We start from the raw sequence: 24,981 nt of genomic DNA on the forward strand, positions 1-24,981 counted from the left end.
ATCGTTCATGTGACAATTTGTAATCCTTACTACAGTAAGCGGTACAATCTGTTTTGTATTCTGTTGGTAATGTTGGGAGTGACACGAATATGGTAATAACATAGATGAGCATACAGCAATACAAGAATATCCTATTTTTAGTCAATGGTAGTAGGGCTCTAGAGTTTCAGGATTTCGGGCCAAAAAAATATATTGCATGATTGGTCTATCCTCATATCTCGTCTGTACCCTAATTTTATAGGTTCTTATACATACTAATGTGGTACAACACTTGGCTGTATGGTGCAGCACCTGCATTGTGAAACAACTAAGCAATGGATGGGAGGACTCTCATTGCTTCTTTGTTAATACTTAAAATCAAATATAAACATCAGTCGTGTGCTACATGCTAGATAGAAAACAGCAAAAATGTCTGAAAATTCGGTATATGATATGGCCTACCGCGGCAAAACCACAGACGTTAAAAATTTATTAAATGAAGATGAAAGATTAAAAACAGCTAAAGATGGTGTAAGTGCATCGTTGTTTATATGAAATATTTTTTAAGGTTATGTTATTAGCCAAATTTATTTCTTCAGAATAGTCGAATGTTAATACATTGGGCAGCACTTGGAGGACACGATGACTTAGTAAGATATTTATTATCTCTTGATGTACCGGTAGATCCTACTGATGATGTAAGTAAAATAAGCCATTAGTAAGTAATTTGTCATATAATTTTATGGTAAACTGCAAAATATGCTTTCTTATATCTTACTAGTTTTATTGAGAGTTACCTAACATTTATTTTAACTATCTATTATTTCTAAATAAACCACGATATATATTTACTTATTAGTATGTTACATATAATAGTACATATAATAGGCAATATTTACCTAAAGCAGATTTTCTACTGAATTGTTTTCAGTAGAAAAGTAATAAACTAAACTAAACTGTTGAATTGTTGAGGGATTTCTTAAACTTACTATGTGAAAAGCATTTTAAAGTCGTTTAAATTTGATATTATATGATATCTTATAGGAACTAAAATATTGTTTTCAATTTCATTGAACATGTTATTTCCTAGTATATACAATAAATATATAGTTTATAATATATATAATAACATATATATATTATTTTTATATATAAAGTGTTAATGTTATGATTTATTACATAAAAACATATTTAACCGTTTGAATCCTAGGGGTCATTGAAAAAATAGAGCGAAAAAATCCCGAACAACACGATAGCGCTTGTCTTAATCGATTGCGAAAAGAAACAAGCGGCACAATAGCGCTCGTGATATTTATTACTTATCTATATTATTATATATGCGTACTATTAGTTTATAAATATTTCAAGTTTTGTTCAATTAAAAGTATGGAGAAGATAACAATGAGATACAAAATACCGTCAGCATGGGACTCTTCGACACAAAATCTAAACAGCGCGATCGCGCTGCTTGGAGCTCAAACGGTTAAAAACGATATAAACAAAAAAATATGTTTCTATGAAATAAAATTTTGGTCGTTTAAAATTAATATTTGCACTGTTAAGTAATGAAGCTTATACTCTTGTTTTATATTTATAATTGCCTTTATCTCTTCTTTTCTGTGAATTTTAGTGATACGCAATTTATATAAATCTAAACTACTATACATAATTTGTAATTTATGATATATGTTATTGTATTTTCGAAAAGTGAAAAATGATAGAAATTAACAGATATTGATCATGTATATTATTATGTATATTATTATGAAAAATAACAAAAATTGGCAGATATTAATCTTGTACTATTTTGTAAAATAATATTTGTTTACACCACAGTTATTTCATAAGAAGAAGATATAAATTTTAGGTCATTGAACTTATTTATGAAGTCAATATTTTGTCTACCATATGTAACTTTTTTTGTTAAATTGAAATTTGTGAAGAACACTGTTTTGAATAGCATACCTTGAAATAAATTTTTATATATTAAACTTTTGATAATGTAATAAAAGTACAAAGAGATAATGATTTAGAAAATAATTATTTTTTTATTATCAAGATTTCTTGCTTTTCTAATGTTAGATACAAAAAATGCACATTTTCAACTTAGTATGAGAAATAAATACCTATTAATAATTGTTTTATGTACATATGTATATATGATGATATTTAAGACATGAAATGTATAATACTACATTTAATTAGCCTGAATCTTTCACGTAATACACTATGAAATGGTTAATAATAAGTAATTACATATTTATAAAAACAGTCATACAATTTCTAGATCTTTATATTATCTTTTTATATAATCCTTTGTGATGAGGACATATTTTAGGCATTATTTGAATTTAGATTGTTTAGATTTTAATTAATAGCAAGATTCATTTTATAACTCAAAAGATATTATAAGAAGATCTCTGAATACAATTTGAAAGATTAAAATTTATGCTACATATCAATGTGTATATACATGAGACATCAGATGCAAATTTGATACTTTAAAATCTACAAGCACGACTAATATTTGTTGTCTTTTATACCTTAGGCCTTAAATGAGAGATTATTTGCCACATAAGTATTTTGCGACTATTATTATTATCTAGTCTGAATTAACATTTAGGAATGTAAGCAAATATTTTAGCAATGATTTCACTTATGAAATATCGCTTCATATCATAAAATATAGTAATAATAGAATATAATATTTTGTATTATATAGAAAATACATGAAATTATAGTATAACTAAAAAAAAAGTTTCTTCATGCAAAGTTAAAAATATAAGATAAAATTCGTCTTATCTCTTTAAAAAAAATTGTAAGGTAGGCTGACATATGTTAAATACAGCTTTCTTTATTCATCTAATCTAACTATTGTTAGTTCCTGTTTGTATTTATAAACAATTTAGAATAAATTACTAACTCTATTGATAATGTAATTTTACTTCAAAAAGAAAACCTAAAAAATCAATTTCATATCAAATATATCATAAGTAATAGTTTAGAAACATTCAAAACTAGATATTATTCAAAACTACACTACTTATTTTTACTACTACTTATTTTTAGTTTTTCAAGTTCTAATGTTGTCCAAAGGCTTATAAAAATATTGTAGGGTAGCACCTAGCATCAACTCATTTTTACATGAGGAATCATCTACTCCTTAATTGCATCATGTTAAATTAATTAAATATTTTAATTGTGTTGTTTAGATGGATATGACACCATTAATTTTGGCAGCATCAGCTGGTCGTGAGAAAGTTGTTAATACCTTACTAAATGAAGGTGCAAATGTTAATGCCAAAACTCAAGAAGGCCATTCAGCATTGCAATATGCGGCATCAAAAAATTGGAAATCTATTTGTGTTGCATTACTAGAAAAAGATGCTTATATTAATATTACCGACAAACGTGGTGCTACACCACTACATAGAGCCGCATCTAAGGGCAATATTGCTATTGTGAAACTTCTCATAGAATATGGACGAAATTTAGATATCGGTAGATTTTTATATTAAAATCTTTGTTTAATCAATACCTATTTCATCTAATTTTCTAATAATCTTTAAATAGATGTTTTCATCTAAAAATAGTAAGCTTTCAACAGCTTAATTTCTTAACAATTATGAAGATTATTATTCTACATTTCTCTGAACATCAATTTAGATGTTGTGGTTTTTAAGTAAATGTAATTAAATTTATTTTTTGAATTATTAGATAATAATTTGTATGAGTTATAAATATTAGTTCTATGATGTATATATTTTACCTAGGAAACTTTTTTTTCTAGATAGTAAAGATGTTGATGGCAATAGTGCATTACATTTAGCATGCGAGGAAAATCGTGTTGATGAAGCTAAGTTGTTAGTGAAAAATGGTGCTACCACAACACTGATGAATAAACAAAAGAAAACGCCTCTGGATTTAGCAAGTCCAGGATTAGTACGGCAACTGAAAGAACTACAGGGAAATTGACCTTTAATAATAAAATGAAGCATCAATGTCATTGGCTCAGTGATGTTCAATCTGCGTTTTTTTAGCGTTAATGCAAACTTAATATTTGATAATATGAAAGGTGTGTTATGTTAATTTATTCATACAAATTCGTACAAATAATTTTGTTATGTTAAAGATAATACAGATATGAGATATATATGAATGAATTCCTATATAGTTTTTAAATAACAAGTATTCAAAAAGAGGAAGAAAAACAAGAACTTACATTAATTATAGTTAGCATCTCAATGTACAATAATTTTTATAGTTGTAAGAGATACAAAATGAATGAAAATAACATTAATGTTTTCTTCAACTTGAAGATACAGCGTTCTTCCATACTACATGAAAATGTTATCAAAACAAATTGTTTATATGGGATAATGTTCAAAATGTCAATATTCAAAATAATATATGGCATATAACTAGAAACTATTTTATAAGATTGTATTAATTAATTTGCAAACAAAATTTAACAAAATCATTTAATCTAAAACCGTTGAAACTATTTCATCTGCTGTCTATCTGATATAAATAATTTAACATATTTATTTGAATAAAAAAAGTCAAACGAAGGTGAATATTTCTTATAAAAGTCTTCATCTTCGTAAAAATATGGATACTAAATGGAACAAACGTTTCTCAATAATGTTAATATATAATATATAAATCTCATTTGCTTTTTATATATTACACAAAATTAAAATCATTTATTATTATAAAACTTCAAAATCATGTGTAAATAGTTTAAAGAACTATTAATTTAAAGAATTAGTTTCCTAGCTTAAAAAAAATTCTATTATTCAAAAATTTGTGTGTTTATAACATTCTTTTCATATCTTTCATGTATGTTAATTTAAAAAATATATTAAGCAATAATAACAAATATATTACATAATTAAATATTCGATGCTCTTATATCAACAAATTTCTCTGAAATTCAACTAATTTTTTAAATTACAGTTTTTTAAAAGGATGCTAATAATAATATAAAATTATAAAGAAATAATATACCAATCATTAATTAAATAACAGATTGAAAATCACTGACCATAACACTTTCTTATTATTCTCAGTTTTCAGCATTTATTATGCTTTCTCTTTAACATACTTAAGTGTTATTAATATTTGATTTATACCTATATAAAATGTATCAAAAAGATTCATTATTTAGCTGGTCAAATCCTATTATCGCTGTCTCCCATTTTTTACTCTTCCAGTTAATTTATTTTTTCCATACTTATCTGTTTCAACCCCATTGGGATTCATACTCTTAAATAGAGATAACATTTCCAATTCCAAAGTTAATTGCTTAAATAAAATGCACCACAGTTGAAAATTATTTTCTGTGCTTATTTACACAAATTCACAGCAGTTCACAGATAACATTAGATGGTCTAGATTTCCTTTTCCTTCAGAGAAATTTTGGATGGTTTATAAAAAATATGTTATTGAGTTTTTAGTTTATTTTTATATATAAATTTTTTTAATAATTTGTTATCTTAGATAAATAATTTGATATAAACAAATTTTCAATTTAAAAAGTATATACATATTATAATTTCTCCTACTAATTCTATATTAAATTTACACTCAAATTAGAAACAAATAAGATAATAAGAGTTATCTTGAAATATTAATTCTTTTCAAAATGTTGAATGTATTACTTAAACATCTTTGATAACGGAATATCAGAAAATTTGGTATTTTTAGAAGATATATATATATATATATATATATGTATATATATGTATATATGAGTATATTAAGAATAAGAAATAAAATTCTGTTTTTACTAAGTATTGTAAATTCATTTCAATAATTGAAAAAGGAAATAAAGGAAAAATTAACAAAATTTTTATTATGGCTATATTGGAGATATTTTAGTATAATTGTTATGTTGATTGAATTCCTTTTACATTATTTATTTGTTATATCTCTATTTATTATTTATAATAAAAATAATAATTATTATTATTGTGGTGTGATTTTGCACAATTAAAGATGTATATTTTTTACAATCATCCAAATTTCCATCAAAAAGAAATGCATTTGATGAAAAGGTTGTCGACGTTTCAGTGTTCGGTATTCAAGCTTTCTATACTTTATAAAAGATCCTGAGGTTCAGAGCTTTCACCTATGTTTCCAGACCTAAAAAAAGTACAAATATGTATATGTATCCTTTTACATTTCATTTTTGTATTCTACTCACACATCGTCGACATTTCTATTCAATAGATATAATTGAATACAATGATTCTTTTTATGTATGAAATTATAATTTATTTCTTATTAAGTAAATTCGTCGAAAATGTGTATAAGTTTATTAATTTAATCAAAAGATTTTCAAATTTAATTCATCATCATTATGTGGAGAAAATAGTCCACGATGGTGTGAAGTGGCAGTTCAATTGCGAATTTGAAAAGCCCGCCTAAAAAATCACTAGAAAGTTGTTTAATGTAAAAAACAGGCCGGTTTCGTCCAGACACCAATCACTTTGCCATATCAAAAAATAGAATATTCCGGACATATATATAAAGTATGCAATAAAGTATGTTGCACTTAGGAAATAATATTTTTGTACAAAGTATATTTTGTTTTTGCTCCAGCATCGGTTACGAAGTAATCTAGTTGTTTTCAATATCGAAATTGATAGTACACGTTATATATTAGGTACTTTTATCGCAAAAAATACATATCTATTAAGCTTTTTTTATGTTTAATTGAAGAATGAAGTAAATCCGTAGAAAATAAATTGATCAAGTAGTATCATTCAATTTTTTTATAATAATTTTTTTCGGTATAAGACTTGTTTACCAAATACCCCATACTTTACGATACTCTGTATACGTATACATATGTACGTGTAATACATATGATCGCTCATTAACCTCCTTTTATCTTTCATTCCGGGTTGTAAATACCTTTAAGAATATTTATCTGTGTAATCAAATAATGAATATCTCAAGGTAACAGGGAACATCGCAAGTACATATAAAGTCGTTTGCCTGCTTTAAATTCTTTTCTTTGTTTAAATCTTTACAAAAGGAGGTTAAAAATGCGCTTTTTCTAATGCATGAGAAATGCACATGTCATAAAAAATGCATATATAAAAACATTGCTGGCTTTCTCTTCTTTCTTTTTTAAATTTTGTTTTGTGATTTTCGACGATTCAATTTTAAATGCATAAAGAAATTCATTAGAACATTGCTTTTCTACCTAAAAACATTACCGGTAGAAGTAAAGTAGTCCTTCGAAACTGTTTGAAAAAGTTTAATATGTATATATAGCTGTAAAAAATTGACGTTTATTAGTATGATATTTATAAGTTCATGCAGATGGTAAAACAATGATATGAAAACATACATCGACTTTTCGATGCATTTAAAATTGAATAATACGAAACGAAAAAGTTCTCGATCTACGATCGACCCTAAGTACCAATTGATAATTCTCGATCGTCGATTTCTAGTTCGTTCCGTCAGACGAGTTGGAAACAAAAAAATTGACTATACAATGATTATTTGAAAGAAATCAAGAAGAGCAATTATTAACACATTCGACCGAAACATAAAGAATAAAATTTTTCTTAAAAATAATAATACTACTTTTCTTCGCTTTGAAATTTGATATCCGAATAAGATATCTTTTTCTGTGCAAGGTATTTAGACATAAAAAAGCAAGTTTTCTTAGACGTTCTTTAGCTTTCGATCGTTTCAATCTGCTTTAATTTCCTTTAGAACTGTCCTTAAACTTCTGTGAAACATAAAAGCAATTTTTCTTCAGAAGTTTTAAATTTACTTTTTATTCGTTTGATTCGATGCTGTTAATATATTATTTAAAAAACAGTTTCTTTAAACACTTTGATTAACAAAAAGTAAGTTTCAGCCTTTCGAAAATTCTATTAATCTCACATCTTTCGGAACGATGCTAGAATCGTCCGCCATTGACTTGATTATTAAAAATAATTACAAGTAACATATTACGATATTTTTCGCGATAAAAATAAAAACTGCGGCAATATAATAATTAATAATAATAATAATAATAACTATAATATAATTATAATAGATATTAATGCTGCCTAAATGCGGTGTTAATTCGTTATCGATTATGCAGCCCCAATAATATATTTCTAGTCTGAATCTTACCCGACTATGTGGTAGCATTTTCCAAAAAAATGACGAACATCTTCATTGTAAGATATAATTGAAAGAATGTCAAATATGAAGTGTGTATGGCATTCAAGTACTGTTAATGCATTATAGCATTAATATACATATTTCGTAAGCGTATATTTTGCACATTGAATTTATCGCAAAAAAAGGTCGATTAAATTTACTTGTACAACCTTCTTTTGCTGTTTGCTTATTAACATTGAAAAATGTTAATAAGCTTGTTATAAAATATATAAGAAAGACTCGCTCATATCAGGTTGACCAGAGAAAATTCGTCATTTTCTGTGGAGTTCCGGAAGAAACGGAGATAAAATACTACTTAATCGGCCCTGTCGGGTTTCTTATGTACAGAAGAAAGCCGCCGCCCTCGTGTAATGGCATCGTTGGGTGCACTGGAATCGACTTCTGAACTCATACAAAGGAGTTCTCCGATTCGAACTTAACTTTGATCGAAACGGATCTTGCACACACTTCTTGGACCTGGATATTTTTATGAGTTTCCTGCGTTGTGAGGGTTCAATAAGTGGTGTGTTTTCTTGTTCAGTTGACAGTTTCCTCACCATCGATGCTTTCATCCTGTGTCGTCGAATCGTCGCCGGATCCACCGGTTTGAACAGAGCCGCGTTTCAGACGCGTCGAACTAAGGCTTATTGGAGGACCACCTCGTCTGTGCAGACATTTCATACAGTTTTAATCAAATACCCTGCTATCTAAGAAGGACGATGAATAGTTTCATAAAAATAAACAAAACGATTTTTAAATTATCAAAATTAAATGTCGTTTTTCAATCTACAGATGCTTGGTATACCCTTTTCCCAGTCAACCAATTATATACGCAAAACTAACAAAGTAATAACAAATTATATGATAAGCATTTTAAAACAACTATTTTAAAGTCTCTTAGTATGTTTGAAGATGTTTGAAATTACATAAAGAAACAGAAAACGAATAAGTAAAGTTAATGAGAATGTAACTAAAATTATATATGTAATACACACGTATAAGATTAGTGATATATCTTTAAGAGGGAAAATAGATTTTGGGATAAAAGAATCGTTAATAAAATTAATCAAATAGTCAGGAAGTAAGGATGCACTACAAAATAATATACAATTAATAAAATAAATAAATGGAAAGTAGTAATAGTCACAACTCACATAGTATAATGGAGAAAAAAGGAAGTAACAAGACAAAGGAGAAAATTATTTGAAATATTTGCAAGAAATATTCTATATAATTGAATATTTTATAGTTCAAAAATATATCTAAACTATATGCATATGTATAAATGACATGATTCGATATTAAAAGTAATTTAATTTATAGACTAACCAAGACTCGAGGAATGCTTGAGACTTGAAGAAATTCCGCTTTTTTCACGTGGGGTATGAACTATTCTTTTTCCCTCGACGCCTAAATATTTTAATATGTATAGTCATTTCTTATTTTCAAACCAATTTTCAGTAATTTAAATAAAAGGCAAAGAATTAGAACCTTTTGTCTATTAAATATCTTGACATATTTATCTTTCTCATAAGAAATAAATTATATAATAAAATTTTGCAACAAGTGCAGAGAATTGACTATTGTTTATAAATATCAAACGGTTTTTATATAATCGATATATATTTATTTATATTTGATTTCACGTTTATATGAATGCCAGAGAGTAAACACCTCACATTCTATTTAAATTCTATTCTATTATAAATATAAAACGAATAAAACGAAAGATATAAGTATTTAAAAAATTGAACGACTAAAACTTACCTTAATTTATTTTTAAGATTTGCAACCTCTCTGGTTAGCTCTTCTTGAGATTCAAGCATATCATCCATTTCTCTTTGCGCTTTCCTTTTCATTGCTTTATGCCTGCTAATTTCTTCTTCAGCTTCGTCAAGCTGTCTCTTCAAAGCTTTCATTCTAGCATTCACTTTTTCTGCTTGTTCTTTATATTGATCTGAATTTCTCCTTTCGTCTTCTAGCTGTAAACTTAATTCCTTTAGCTTTTTCTCCAATTTTCTATTAATCTTCTGCTGTGCAAATCTTTCTTTTGCTTCAGTTTCTAATTGTTCATCAAGATTATTAATCTTTGATTCTAATTGTTGAATGGTAGCTTTGGTCTTTGCTCTTTGAGCAGTTTCTAATTCTGTGAGTTTCGCCTTCAACTCCTTATTTTGCCTTTCTAATAACAATTTGTGCGATTCCAATTTCTGTGTAGTTGATCTCTCAGTCGTTAAATCATTTGTTAGTTGTTCGATAGTTATTTGCGCTTTTCTAGCTCTATCCATTAGCAGTTCACCATTTGATTGCTCTTCTTCTAACTCTTCTTCCAATGTTGCTATTCTAGCTTCTAATCTACGTTTTTCATCCAACATTAATGTACCCTTATTAGCGTTATTATTGAGTTCTTCCTGTAATTCGTCTCTTTCGTTCTCAGCAGCTCTTCTAGCGCGTTCACTGCTGGCATAATCTTCAGTTAATTGCATCAAGTCTGCTTCTAAACTCTTTACCTTTCTCTCAGTTTCTTTAGCACTTGCTGCAAGTTCATCTCTGGCAGCTCTAGCTTCCTCAGTTTCTCTAGTGCAATCTTTTATTTGGGCTTGAAGTTTTTTCAATTGTTTCAGTGCATCTTCTTTTACCTTATTGTGCATTTCCAATTGCTGTTCAATATCTTTATAGTCTGCTTCCATTTTTTTACGTTGTGCAATAGCGGCAGCTCTTTGTTTTCTTTCATCCTCTAATTCCGCTTCAAGATCGCGCAATTGTTTCACCAATCCTCTTCGTTTCTCCTCAGCTTGTTCTTCTTTAGCTTGCAAGTCTCGCTCGAATTGGGCTCTTAGAGCTTGCATATTTACTTCTAGACGCAACTTTGCATCTTCCGTAAATTGTAACTCATCCTCGAGCTCTTCTACTTGAGAACGTTGCTCCGCTAATTGTGATTCAAGAGCACGTTTTGCTTTTTCTAGTTCATGCACATTTTTGTCTGCTGTTCCTTGATTGTTTACGAGTTCGTCCAATTCTGATTGGAGACCTCGACGAATTCGTTCGAGTTCTTCAACTTTCTCATTCATTTCGTCAAGTTCTCGAGTTAAGGATAAGACACGAGTTTCTTTTTCACGGGCCTCACGTTCGGCAGCATCACGTTGCTCTGCATACTGTTCAGAGACCGCTTTTTCTTCAGCCAGCACCTTAAAAATAATAATAATACTAAGAGAAAGAGAAGTTTTAAAATTGATCATACTAATTCTACTATTACTTTTGAAACTTATTAAATGTTTATTATATCTAAATGTAACGTAAAAATGAATGATATTTATATTACTGGTAATTAACATCTTATAGACCGTGAATAATCTGTAAGAAGCGTGCAAAAAATCATACTGACGATTACACATTGTGCTTTAATAAACATCTTTGTGGAAGTGGAACTTTTGAAGCCATATAATGTTATAATAAATTATATCATGATATATAATTATAAATAGAATTACTAGATAATATATACAAATAATTATATCCGATTAAAAATTTGTGCATAAATGGTCCATAAGATATTCAATATTGCGTAAAAATAAAAAATGGTTCAGTGTAAATAATTTTTATATTGTTATTGGATACCAAATTTTCTACATTAAATATTATGAATCATTAATAATGATAATTGAAAAACTCACAGAAAGTTCCCCAAACTATCGTTAATAATTAAAAAGAAGTAACAATTCTATTAATTGCAAATTAATATAGAATTAAAGAATAAAAATTAGTTATAGAATAATAGAACAAGAATATATCTAATTATTCAGATATCGTTAATAATAGAAACAAATAATCAGTATAATATGAATATTAAGAATTTATTTGCTAATACTAACTAATAAAACTAATAAATTGGAATTTATTGTACTGTATATAAACTAAGAATTATTAGTATTAAATTAAATATAAATTAAGAATTTTAATTTTATATTTTTCCAGTTAATAATCAAAACTGCACCCACAGTTACCTTATCGAAATTTTTCTGTTTCTTCTCCAATTCCAGCACCTTTGCTCTTTGCGCTTCGAGCTCAATGATACTATCTTCTAATTCTGCTTGAATCTTTTTCTTTGATTTGTCTAATTTATCATTAGCAGCTTGTAGTTCTTCAACTTGTCTTTGAAGTGCTTCAATGTCTTTCATGCACCGTTTTCTTGCTTCTTCCAATGCTGTAGCAGCTTCAGTTTCTTCCTCAACTCTTTTCTTTGCTTCAGCCAATTGTACAGTTAAGCCCATGACCTATTTTAAAAAACAAAGCTGATAAATGAAGGTTTCATTTTTGTGATTTTTTAAAAGCATACAAAATTTTTTTGATTAACACCCAGATATTGAAAGTAACGAACTTTATAATAAGCAACTACAATTAAAATTAGTTAAGTGCACCTACATTTAAAAAGTTTTAAATCATCAGTTAATTAAATAATTAGAAATCACACCTGTTTATCTAAACATCTCTTTGCCTCCTCTTCTTCTTCTAATTGATCATGCAGACTTTCCTTTTCACTTTCTAACGCTCTCAATTTTGAACTTAAAGCTAATTTTTGTCTTGTTTCCTCTTCAAGTTGTTGCTGAAGTTCTGTAAATTGAGATTCGCAAGTTGCTGAAGCTTTCAAGGCTGCAGAAGCTTTCAACTCTGCTGCCTCTAATTGTTGCATAATACTTTCCGATTCTTGTTGTAATTTTGTTACTCTTTCTATCAGTTCCTGCCTGTTTCTTTCCACTTCTGCAAGTTTTGCATTTACTTCAGCAAGTTGTTGTTCAGCCTGTTTTCTTCTTCTATCTGATTCTTGCCTGCTCGCACCAACAGATCTAAGTTCTGTAGCTAAATCAGCATTTTCAGCCTCCAACGTTCCCTTTGCTTTTTCTAAAACAGCTTTAGTTTTCTTCAATGCATCCATTTGTTCATTCAAAGCAGTCAATTCCTGCGTGTGCTTATGACGCATATCCGCCAATGTTGCTTCATGTATTGATGTTTCTTCTTCTAAATTCTTCTTTAATGTTGCTAATTCCTGTTCTCGTTTGCTTCTTAATTCTTGCTGTGCAGCAGTTGTATCTAAAGAATCTAATAATTCATTTTTCAATGCTTCTAATTCCTCATTTAAGTCTCGTTTTAGTTTTTCTGCTTTTCCCCTAGCAGCCTTTTCAGCTTCTAAGTCTTCTTGAAGTTCGGCCAATTGAGACTCTAATTCACGAAGTGCCTTTTGAGCTTGAGCTTTAGCTGCTCCTTCTTCATCCATTTTTGCCATTACTTGATTTAATTCTTCTTCACGTTTACCAAGTTGCAGTTGAAGTTCTTCTACCTATAAAAATTTATATTATTACTATTGTTTTATACATTTACTTAAAAATATATTTCTTACTTCAGACTAAAATTATTCTTACTTTTTTCTAATGTGCTTTTATTGACAGAAAATAGGAAAACAGAACTTATAAAAATCACTATACCTGTGTCTTCCTTTCTGCAAGTTGTTCCTTCAAATCTGATACTTCAGTTTCTATTTTCCGTTTTGATCTATCTACTTCCTGTCTTTGTTGATGATCTTTCAACAACCTTTCTTCAAGATCTGCAATCGTTGCTTCATGTTTTGCTTTTAATTTGGATAAGTGCTTCGCTTTTTCTTCTTCCTCAGCAAGAGTCTGAGATAAATCATTTGCTCTTTCTTCAAGGATCTTTTTCTCCTTCAACAATTTTTGATTTGTATCCTCAGAAAGTGCAAGGTCTTCCTCAAGTTTTTTGATTTTTGCATCACATTGTACTTTCTCCAATTGTAATTTCTGTCTAGCAGCTTCCTCCTCCTCTAACTGCTCTTCAAGATCACTTATATTTAATTGCAATTTCTTTTTTTCTTGAGTCAATCCAGCACTTCTTTCTTCTTCCTCTTCAATTCTTGTTTCCAAATCATGAAGAATCTCTTCTAGTTCTTGCTTTCTGGCAGCTAATCTCGCTCGCATTTCTTCTGCTTCTGCACATAATTCGACTTCAGCTTGTAATTGTTCTGCTAACATAGTTTTTTCTTCCATAGCTTGTTGATATTTTCGTTCATATTCTTGTGCAGAATGTAATTGCATTTCTAACTTGTCCCGTACTTGTTTCAATTCATCTTCTTTTTGAGTCAATTTTTCCTCTTGTTTTGTCACTTCCAGAAGTGGTTTCACCTTCGTATACAAACGCCACCATTGCCAATTTCTAAGTTTTAAATAAGCAGCACAATTTCTTTGTATAATTCTAATAGCATTTAACTGTTGCAAACGTTTCTGATAATTTCTGCGAGCAAGAAAACCACGACAGAATGCTTGGAAATTAACAATTATGTCAGTAATTTTATAATCACGTTCTTCTTCAAGATGAGCCAAAACTCCAGCACGGAAGAAAATTTTTGATTGACCAACGCGATAAAGATTAGGGTCAAGTTCAAGAGCTTGAATCTGAAATATAGATTTTGTGAAATTACATATACATATATGTTTTAAATTTCTAGAACAATTAAGAGCAAATAATAAATTATATTATGTATATGAATACATATATATATTATTGATTTATATATGTATATATAAATTTTAAATCAATATAATCAATATTTTACCAATTTAATATTTTATTAATATTGAATATTGTATTCCATCATCATTATTATTATTATTGTGATATTCATTCGTAGTAAAAAATGCAATATATAAACAAGATTACATTTACCATTTTCTCACAAGCTTTCTTTCCATCCATAAACCCTTTAGGAATAGCATTTGGTGTTAGAAGTTCGTATCTTTGTCTGAATTCTTGAAATGGTATTCTATTTGGAAATCCTTGTCGGCAAATTCGAATTCCTTCTAAAACTCCATTACATCTCAATTGATCTAGTACCAATGGTGCATCAATTTTTCCAGCCTTCTTTTCATGATTTGGTATGATGCATCTTACAAAATTAGGATTTGTGTTTCTTAAAGTAACCATTAATTTTGCTAATTGTTCTTTGTACAGTTGAGAAACTGTTCTGAACATGCCTTTTCTTGTTCTTGCACCAAATTGTGTATCAGTTAATGCTTGCTGAGCCATTCCAACAATTTCTGCGTCTTTCCAAATATGACAAACGAAAGGATCTTGTGAATTTTGTAAAAGACTAACAACATTTTCATTCAAAGGATCCATATTTTTCATTAACCATTTGGCAGCTGAATAATCAACTTTTCCAGCATAATGTATGATAGCAAAATCTGCCACACCTCTGAAGTCTGTTTTCATGAATTTTGGATGTACACTATGTGCACCTACTAATTTTTCAACAAATGTTTTATCTGTTGCTTTAGGGAACCAACATTCTTCATCCAGTAAAGCCATGATGCCTGTTTTAAATTAAAATTTGCTTAAGTTATTGAAGAAGGATTGACGATAAATAAACATAATTTGTAAATAACAAAGTTTCCAATAGAAACAAAAGTAATTTAATTTTAAAACATTGAAAAAGTAATATTAAAATGTATACAATGTATTATTTAAATTTACTAGCATGTTACTTCGACCGACTGACTTCAGAAAGAAAATGTGGAATGTAGATATGTATTAAATGTACAAGCTACATTAAAAAGGAGCATTAAGTAATTTGAACATACCCATCGGTTTGTCAATCAAATCAATAGTTGGTTGCAAATCTAATCCAAAATCAATAAACTTCCATTCAATTCCTTCCCTTTGATATTCTTCTTGTTCCAAAATGAACATGGTATGGTTGAATAATTGTTGTAACTTCTCGTTAGTATAATTAATGCATAACTGTTCGAAACTGTTCAACTCGAATATTTCAAAACCAGCCATATCTAAGATACCGATAAAACTTGCTCCTTGTCTTTTTGTCCGATCCAATGATCGGTTGATTCGGTTTACAAGCCACCTAAACATTCTCTCATAGCAAGCTTTTGAAATTGCTTCTACAGCAAATTCAACTTGCTCTTTTGTTTGTGCTTTCGTTACGAAGTCTCTACCCACTTTAATTCTTGGTTTTAAAAACGCTTTTGTCATTTCTGTTACGCTCAAACCGAGTAAATGAGAAATTTTTTGAGCAACAGTATTGTCTGGTAACGTGGCTTGATCCGAATTCCTTTCTTGACGGAACTGCATAGAACCAAATAACATTACCGCAGACACGATACGAAAGATCGAAGAAAAATCTTCATTTGTCATGCCCATGATATGCATGGACTTCACGGTTGAGAAGAACTCAGCTGAATCGTCCACTCCTGGAACTGGTAATGCGCCATTGGAAAGGAATGGATAGTGTTTCGGATCCTCCAAGATAAATTCCTCTGAAATTTTTTAAATATCGAATCATTTTTGTGTTCTTTTTTTAAATATATTAAAGGGATAATTGTAGAGCACAAAAGAGAAGATAACTGTTATTTATTATCTTTAATGAACTTAATGAACTACTATTTTCTAACTATAATGAAACATACAATATAGATAATATTTAGTATTTCCTTTTTTTGAAATATATTCATTTTGAATAACTCAGAATATAATAACTCAAAAATTTGAATTCACTCAGAATAACTTATATCATTGAAATTGATATAATAGAAGTCTACTGATTCTTTTCTCTACTTATGATTTTTTGCTCATACAGAAAGAGTTCATGCTCAAGTAAGTGCACTAAACTGACAAGAGTATTTAATCTACTGACTACAATTTTGTTGAAATAAATAAAGTTCATAAAAACGGAATTCTACTATACTTTAGTTTGCTCTTTAACAACAATAAGCATGACAAATTATTTGTCCCATGATCTTGTATAATCAAGATCCAGTATTATTGGAACTTATAGAGAATGAAATATTTAATTGCATATAATTGCATTTATTCTGAACTTATGCTAACTCGTGCTTGAACTCGTGATGAACTCGTAAACGAATAAAGATCAAAATTTAAAGCCTGAATATATACTCAAATCTGTATTTACAAAATTAATTTTTTATTTCAATTTCTCCCTTTTCTAGAAATTAGATTCTAGAATTAGAATTAGAATCTAGAAATGATTCATCAAAATATGTCATTTTCATCCTCCATCTGCAGTGTTGCTCCAAAGTGCACAATGAACGGAGTACAGCTGAGCTTTACAGAATGAACGATACACTCATAGTGAAACGCCACTGACAAGTACATATAAACGCATGTTGAATGCATAATCGAACGATCAGTTCGCATTTCTATGATACACATCGTACAAAATGAATATGGAAACGAATGCGGATAAATCAGAATTTTGATTTTTTGCAAATTAGTGAATATAATTATTATGAGTATTTGCTTATACAAAATGTTTTGCTAAGGGTAAACGAAACTTTGCAAGTTATTTTGTGGTGTTATTCTAAGTAGAAAATATCTAATAAGCATATCATTACTCCTAGTGTGCTAAAAATGCCTCTTAATGCAATAAAACTAATTATTTATCCGCAGTGCTCATTTGGAGTCTTCATCTGAAGCATTCATCCAGTGAAGTTGTGTAAATACTCTGGCTTTAATCCTTCATTTTCTCTATGGACGAATCATCGCCAGTGGTTCTCCAATGTGAAACAGTGTAAATTCGGTTTTACTACAATTTAGCCATTTGCATTTTGTCTCATACACAATTAAATTTCATAACCGTTCTATTTTATACGTGGCTTCCATATTGCATCAATTCCATTTGGGATAATATATTCTTCCAACCTTTAAGACAGAGATTTATATATGCCATTTCATAAACAGAAATTTAAACAGGAAATGGAGAACAAGGACGTTCTAAATTTGTATTTTGACGAATGAAGAAACTGATGCATTCATCATAGCGTTACGTTATTAAACGACGTCCAAAATGATTCGTTGCCTGACATTCCACGCATGAATAATTGAACTTCAAGTCAGGTAGCACAGCTGAGTCATCTATGAAGAAGGTTGTTTCAATTTGTTCGTATCCTGAAAGAACGGGCTTAATCGGAGAATAGATTCGGCTATGGATCAAAATATCCCCAACAAGTACAACACATAATGGGCGGAAACGTTCAGTGTCTCGAAGCGGGAATATCGATTCACTTCTCCGTTGCGAATAGTAATAAACAGTACGTCCTATGGGCTTGGCCTGAGTCAATAACATTTTACACGGCATAAACGTGCACAGAATAAACCTATATAAGACAAGTTGAACTGATAATGAACTGATAATGAACTGATAACATATATCATCATTTCCATGAATCTCAATCTCATATTGTTATTAAACAAATAAATTCTAAAATACTTCTTGCAATCTATTTACGAAGTTATTCGTGGAAATGAAGCTGTTCCCTCAAATATCATTTATCTTTACAGTTAACATATTAAAGCGAAAGAACTGAAAGAAATTTGTGTCATAAAAGGAAAATTATGAAAAGTGTAAATGATTTTTTTATTACCAATGACAAATCTCGACTTACTTTTTTGATCAGCGGAGGCACCCGCTAGGAGTTGATAAAATATGTGGAAGGTTCTCTCATCTTTCGCTTGTCGAATTGCTCTTGACTTTTCCAGAAGATAAGTCTCTATGTTCGCACCGGCAATGTAACCCGAGGCATCGAAGTTTATTCGAATAAATTTACCCTGTTTCATAAATTGTCAGTTATTAACATTATTAATTATCATTAAGGCAAATTGTTTGTTAGGTACAATGCACTACTTAATATTTTCTCCTTTTAGATTTTTATTTAAAAAGAATATATATAGATATACTTTAAAAATAAAATATATATTTTTATATAATATATATATTATAATTAATATAATATATAAGTATATAATTAATAAAACAACAATAACAAATAAAAAATATAATTTATATAATATATTTAATAATAAAATTTAAAAAATGATATATATATATATATATACACGTGCGTATATTTTTTCTATTTTCTGAATCACAGTAGAAAATATTAATTTCATTGTATTATATCTGTTAATAAGTACTTATAAAAAATACTTGTAATAAAAATAATTGTTTTTTATTATGTAACTTTAGAACAGTATATGCAATCAATTTATAGAAATAATTAATTAATAGTGTATTATGTTTCTTAAAGTAAATATTTTACCTGAAGAAACAAAAACGTTTTTGTCGCATAAAAGGTTTAATTGAAGACGAATATTAATTTTGAGAAAATGTTATAAGGAAAAAGAGCAATATTTGTTGAACTTACAAATCGGGATGAGTTGTCATTCTTCACTGTTTTAGCATTCCCAAAAGCTTCTAAAATTGGATTCGCTTGTAAGAGTTGCTGTTCCAATTCACCCTATCATCAAAAATTAATCACATTAGTAAACATAAAAATTGTTAATTTATCTCGCAACGTATGTATCTGTTTATGTATTGTTTTTAGCAAGATTGTATTCTCTGATTTTATATTGTCAAACGCATTTCATAATACTTTAAAAGTTCGGTGGAGAAGTTATAAAATATAGACGTATCTAATCTACGAAGTTACTGTTAACTGACATTGATAGAAATAGAAAAAAAGCATTTCCTTCAAATGGATCTGCAAATAATAGTAAAACTGTAAAATGTAAAAATGTTTTCAAAGCACTTGTAGAATTGTAGATAATTTGTAAAGATAGTCATAACTTTATTATATAAGCAATAAACGCTTCTTATAAGTTAGTAATATTTAAATAAATAATACGTCGTTAAACGAATTTACAGCACGTGCGCAAATACAATAAATTTTTAATAGAACAATAAATTCATTTATGTACACTTTAGGAAATTTGCAAAATAATTGCGATAAATAAAACATGAGCAATGCATAAAATGCAACAAGAATTATGATATAAACAGATATTTTTTAAAGAAATATTATATCATAGTTTGTTTCACTACAACTATACATGTTGCTAATTAGCTAATAATTGTCTCGTCTAAATCACCAAACAACCAAAATAATAATGATTATTTCAGAACAATTAATAACGTAAAAGCGTAATTTATTACCCATTGTATCTAAAGGATACAGAACGTTGTATATTATCTTAAATTGAAGAGTGCTTGGAAAAAATACAATGTTTGTAAGAAACAAGTATTAACGTGGACCAAATTTATGAAAAAGAAAAGCGTATCTGTAGGAAAACCTATGTGTGCCACTTTTTAGTTATAAAGAAAAATCAATGTTTGATTCAATTAGATAAATGGCATAGACAAAAGCTAAGGAACAATTAACTAATGTTTACTGGCACTATATATTTTTCTGTAAAGGAGACGTTGTGACACCATCTTCTAGCATTATGGATAATTATTTAGTAAGGGAAATTGCACCTAAATTCTATGCTATGGCTTTCTCAGTGGTACGTGGAATATTTTCCAATAAAAAATCCAAGTTTTTCAATCTTGGCACCTACAGTATTTTTTACAGGCACCTTTCAATTAAATAACAGAATTTATAAGTTTCTATTTAACTTAAGAATCAATATGAACATTTTAATAAATATAGCAATCAATAGGAAAAAATGGCATAAAGCTAATTTCTCAGCTTGATTTATCTATTTATAAAATCTATGTAATCAAATCAATAGTTGATAAAATGGCTAAATTAGTTATAATCGTGTTTAATGTTTAATATAAAGAAAACATTGATCTCCGATATTTACCATTTCCATTATTATAAAACAAAGAATATCGTTACGTTATTTAAAACTTCATACGATTAAGCGCAAAGTAAAATATGTGGCAAGCATACAGCACACGCACACACATACATAAACACGACAGCGAATATATTAATAAATAATTTAATCAATCGACTCTCACGTTAATTACCGCAAATTTATCCGAAACATTTCCGGAACCCTGAATCCAGCGAGCAGCAGTAAAAAAAAAAGAAAAAAAAAAGAGTAAGAAGAACATGTTAGAACTTCGAAATACTTTGTTTCTTAATCGACTAAAAAGCTATCGTGTTAAAGACAATATTTTGAAATTAATTTTTAATTAACTCTCCATTTTATTAGTACGTAGAATAAAATACGAAGGAGGAGAGAAGGACGAAAGGGAAGAGAAGGTGAAAGAGAGAACAAGCCAGATTACGTTTCTATTAAGATTGGTAATATTAAATATAGTTAATTTACATATATCATTAGGTAGAAATAAGTATCAAAAATACCCGATAGATGAAACGAAGACGCAATAACATATATATATTTTTACGTGCATAGAATATACGAAGAAGTTAACAAAGTAATGGGAACAAAACTTCCAAAACCTGGGAATACAAACTGTTAGTGTTAACCAAAGCTAAAAACAAATAGATATTACAAAACAGAAAGCAAAAAGAAAAATAAGAAGGAAATATAAAGAAGGCAGACAGTAGCGTATATATCGCGTGAGCGGAATGTTGATCATTTTGTTGTTGACTTACTATGATTAATGCCGGACTTGGTGTCTAGGTATGTTGTAGCCGCCGAAAGTCAGCACCGGGAATGAAAGAATTTATAAAATTAAATTCACGAGCCTTAGTTCACGAATCTAATTTTCATTCGAAGTTTTGGCAAACTCAAACAACTGAAACACCAGCAAATGTATATCCAGAATCGCTCGGAGTGAATCAGTGAAATCCGAGTAAAATTCAAAATATTTGAAAGTTCGTCACGAGTAAGACTACGCAAAAAAGAAAAAAAAAAGAAAGAAGGAAAAATCCTGTTTCCATTTGTAATTACTTGTTTGATACGTGTCATTGAAGGTAACTCGAGTTTGATTCACAACAAGTATAACGTGGATTTTTTTTTCTACGTTCGTAGAAAGATAATGTTTCCATCTAAACGCCATACACAAGCTATTTTGAACATAATTTACGTTAAATGAGGATATTCAATTCTTCAACTAAATATTCTGACTGTGGCGTGTCACGCATTATAAAAGCTCTCGGGACTCCTTCTTAATGATTTTGCAGTTTAAACGAGATTCGTGCCGTTGTTAATGTCGAATTATGAAACACGTGAAAAGGGAACGACGATAGTTTTTTCCTATATAAGAACACAAGTTTCGAAGCATACGGTGACTCAGAACAGTCCGACGAGAATGAGTCAAAGCCGAGTTAGGCCGATAAGTGGATCGTTTCACTGAAAAAGGAAAGATCCTTCGAGAGCCAGTGATCTACGATGGCCTATCATTATCTATCGCGATCGCAAAACAGTCGTATAGTATTCGATGATCGAGTTTTTAAATAGTTCACGTAACCCTTGCACAATCAACATTTACTGTACGTATTTGTCCTTTGTTTCGTTTTCTTTTTTTTTTTTTTTTTTTTCTTTACTATATCACGTGTAACAACACGTTGACGACATTTTCAGTAAATCACGTTCGTTTGATTATACAATTATTAGTATGTAAATACAACTATGTATATACTGAATTCTTAGTACTATATATAATACATTCTTATTATATGTAAGATTATTTTGAACGAAACATATCTCTGAGTAAATATTGTTTATGAAAGTTGTTTACATTATGTAATCAGACTGGTCAATGTTTTATTTTCTACAATTCATTAATCAGTTTTTCAATAAAGATAACTTCCAATTTAATCGAGAGTACTAAAAATATATCTCTCCATATACCAAAATATCACAGTGCTTTCCTTGCTTTAGGAAGTTCGGTATATTTTATCTTCGTAGTCAAATTTTATCTACTACAACTGCGGAAACTGAGGCTGAATTTCCTTCCTGTGTCATTGTTCACGATATCGTACATGTATTAATTTGCACAAAATTCTAAGATTATTACGATTACATTGATATTTTTTAATATTAAAAAAATGTACAAAATACGATTATTGGAGAAAATTTTATCGACAAAATTTTTGATATTTACATTTTTATTTACTGGAAAAATTCAATAATTCATCATTAAAGGTCAATTTTAAAATAACTTTTTATATTATTTTAAAATAAATGTTTGAGATAAATAACAATTTTTTGAATAATTGAGAAAAGCTTCACCTATTTATTAACACATGGATTCATATAATTTTTATTTCAATTGCTTAATAATAATTTAATTGAGCTGAGAGATTTCAAACTTCTATATATATGTAAATATTATTTTCGTATTATATAAATTTCCTTTTGTATAATTTGGTTTGATATGTGCATTACGTATTTGTTTATATTCGTATGAAATTTACGAAGCATCATGCACGAAAAAAGAAAAGGAAGAGTATTTACAGAAACTTTCATGCACCGGGTGAAATTTACAATGCTCTCAATTACTATGTAAATAAACTCTTTCTAAATTTGAGTCCTTTTGAAAAACATTCATTGGAATATATGGAAGTCAGCTACTTTCCTATATAATCCAAACAATTGTATAACAAATTTCAAAATAAACCGTCTATCTAATATAGAATCATTATTCCAGGATATATATTCGAATTATGAAACTGAAAGTAAAATTATTACTGAAATATTCACCTATAAAACCAAGATAAGAGTTCCATACATGATATAAATTTTATAATTACAAGTACTGAATGGAGCAAACAACTGACATGGACAATAGATTATTTGTAATCATTTGCTATTGATATATCTTTTATAACTAATTTTAACATTATGATTTTTGTTTTAAAAGAAAAGATATAACAATGTATTTGCATGTTCTCGATAATTAGTTTCAATGAAAATAAATGTGAGAATATTTATATCATATACACAATAAACAATATGTTTATAAAATAATAATTACATACTACTTATATATATATATATATATATATATATATATATATATGTGAAATCTTTTATCTCAATAAACTCTCTTTCATGGAACATTTCATACTTTTCAATTGATATAAAGAATTTGATTATATTACTATCTATTTCTAAATAAGATGTAAACATCATATAAAGATATGACATAAATCCCAATAAGCTTATAAAACAATTTTCACTATCCACGATATTAAAGATTAAATAAAAAAAATAAGCAGATTGACTTTGTAATATCAAGTGTATTGTCGATTGTGATGTCATAAAGTTAAACGTGTATACATGTATATTATTAATGAATAATTCATAACATCTATTACACATCAATTAAAATTGCGGAAAAGACACTAAAAAGTAAAGATTATGTTGTTTGTTGAATGAAATAGTATTTAAACGTAACAAGAAGATTCACAAGTCTATCAGTTTATCAATTCTTAAATTACAAGAAGTTATTTAGAATGATAGATATAAACATATCTGTTTCTTCTAAGACTATAAAGATATCATTGAAGACAAAAATATATAATCTAAGATATAAAATATAATAACATGAGCGATAATATGTACTTTGAAATATCTTTTTGAGAGTTTTCATAATCACTAATATTTTTGTACAAACTCAACTAAATAAAAAATAATCCTAGTAGAAAAAACATATCAGTTTATACTTATAACGTATAATTTAATTAATATAAAATTAAGGCTACAATATTTTGCTCGATATTACGCACTGAAGTTCTTTAAATTTTTAAGGATGTAAAAAAGAGGAAATATATAATTTCATTTAAGAAGAATCGAATAATTTATGAGAGTTGCGAACTAAACGAGTATCTGTAAACGATTTCCCTCCAATACCTATTCCCTTTTATCACCAACAAAACAGTATATATTCTTACAGCAACAAAAATATCTAACATCTTAATGCTAACATTGAAATGCTGTACATTGCAATAGGTTTCGTTTATTCTACATAAACATAATAAAAAAAGATCAGTGTACAGAGAAGAATGTATCCCTTCTATCAGTATA

General features: G+C 28.4%; 2 protein-coding genes across 13 annotated transcripts in view; one reads left to right on the plus strand and one right to left on the minus strand.

Annotated features, from left to right (window-relative positions):
• Positions 1-368: 368 nt before the first annotated feature.
• LOC117237296 (26S proteasome non-ATPase regulatory subunit 10-like) lies at positions 369-5,317 on the plus strand. Its single transcript, XM_033501094.1, has 4 exons — positions 369-510; positions 579-677; positions 3,192-3,480; positions 3,770-5,317. Exons 1-4 carry the CDS (start codon positions 409-411, stop codon positions 3,952-3,954), a joined length of 675 nt encoding a protein of 224 aa, XP_033356985.1. The 5' UTR covers positions 369-408; the 3' UTR covers positions 3,955-5,317.
• Positions 5,318-6,185: 868 nt separating this feature from the next.
• The window catches only part of LOC117237295 (myosin heavy chain, non-muscle), a 28,480-nt gene continuing 9,684 nt past the window's right edge, over positions 6,186-24,981 (minus strand). For 2 of the 12 annotated variants that reach the window (XM_033501083.1, XM_033501092.1), the window contains exons 4-15: positions 21,603-21,626; positions 20,999-21,037; positions 19,398-19,490; positions 18,639-18,801; positions 15,804-16,493; positions 14,890-15,536; positions 13,638-14,618; positions 12,629-13,492; positions 12,162-12,431; positions 11,832-11,846; positions 9,925-11,345; positions 6,186-8,821 (exon numbers count right to left, since the gene is read on the minus strand). In XM_033501083.1, coding sequence (XP_033356974.1) covers positions 8,695-8,821; positions 9,925-11,345; positions 11,832-11,846; positions 12,162-12,431; positions 12,629-13,492; positions 13,638-14,618; positions 14,890-15,536; positions 15,804-16,493; positions 18,639-18,801; positions 19,398-19,490; positions 20,999-21,037; positions 21,603-21,626 — 5,334 coding nt within the window. In that variant the 3' untranslated portion in view covers positions 6,186-8,694. Of the gene's footprint in view, positions 8,822-9,486; positions 9,568-9,924; positions 11,346-11,831; positions 11,847-12,161; positions 12,432-12,628; positions 13,493-13,637; positions 14,619-14,889; positions 15,537-15,803; positions 16,494-16,921; positions 17,064-18,638; positions 18,802-19,397; positions 19,491-20,998; positions 21,038-21,602; positions 21,627-24,981 lie in introns of those variants that run through there. The other 10 variants (XR_004493984.1, XM_033501085.1, XM_033501091.1 and 7 more) reach the window with 10 other exon arrangements.

Source organism: Bombus vosnesenskii, unplaced genomic scaffold, assembly GCF_011952255.1.
Source record: "Bombus vosnesenskii isolate JDL3184/JDL3185 unplaced genomic scaffold, Bvos_JDL3184-5_v1.1 scf7180000013368, whole genome shotgun sequence".
NCBI classification, from domain to species: Eukaryota; Metazoa; Arthropoda; class Insecta; order Hymenoptera; family Apidae; genus Bombus; species Bombus vosnesenskii.

Coding starts and splice junctions, on each gene's coding strand:
- LOC117237296 (XM_033501094.1), top strand. CDS start 409: ATGTCTGAAAATTCGGTATATGATATGGCCTACCGCGGCAAAACCACA. Junction 511..578: donor TAAAAACAGCTAAAGATGGT/GTAAGTGCATCG, acceptor TTATTTCTTCAG/AATAGTCGAATGTTAATACA. Junction 3,481..3,769: donor TGGACGAAATTTAGATATCG/GTAGATTTTTAT, acceptor TTTTTTTTCTAG/ATAGTAAAGATGTTGATGGC.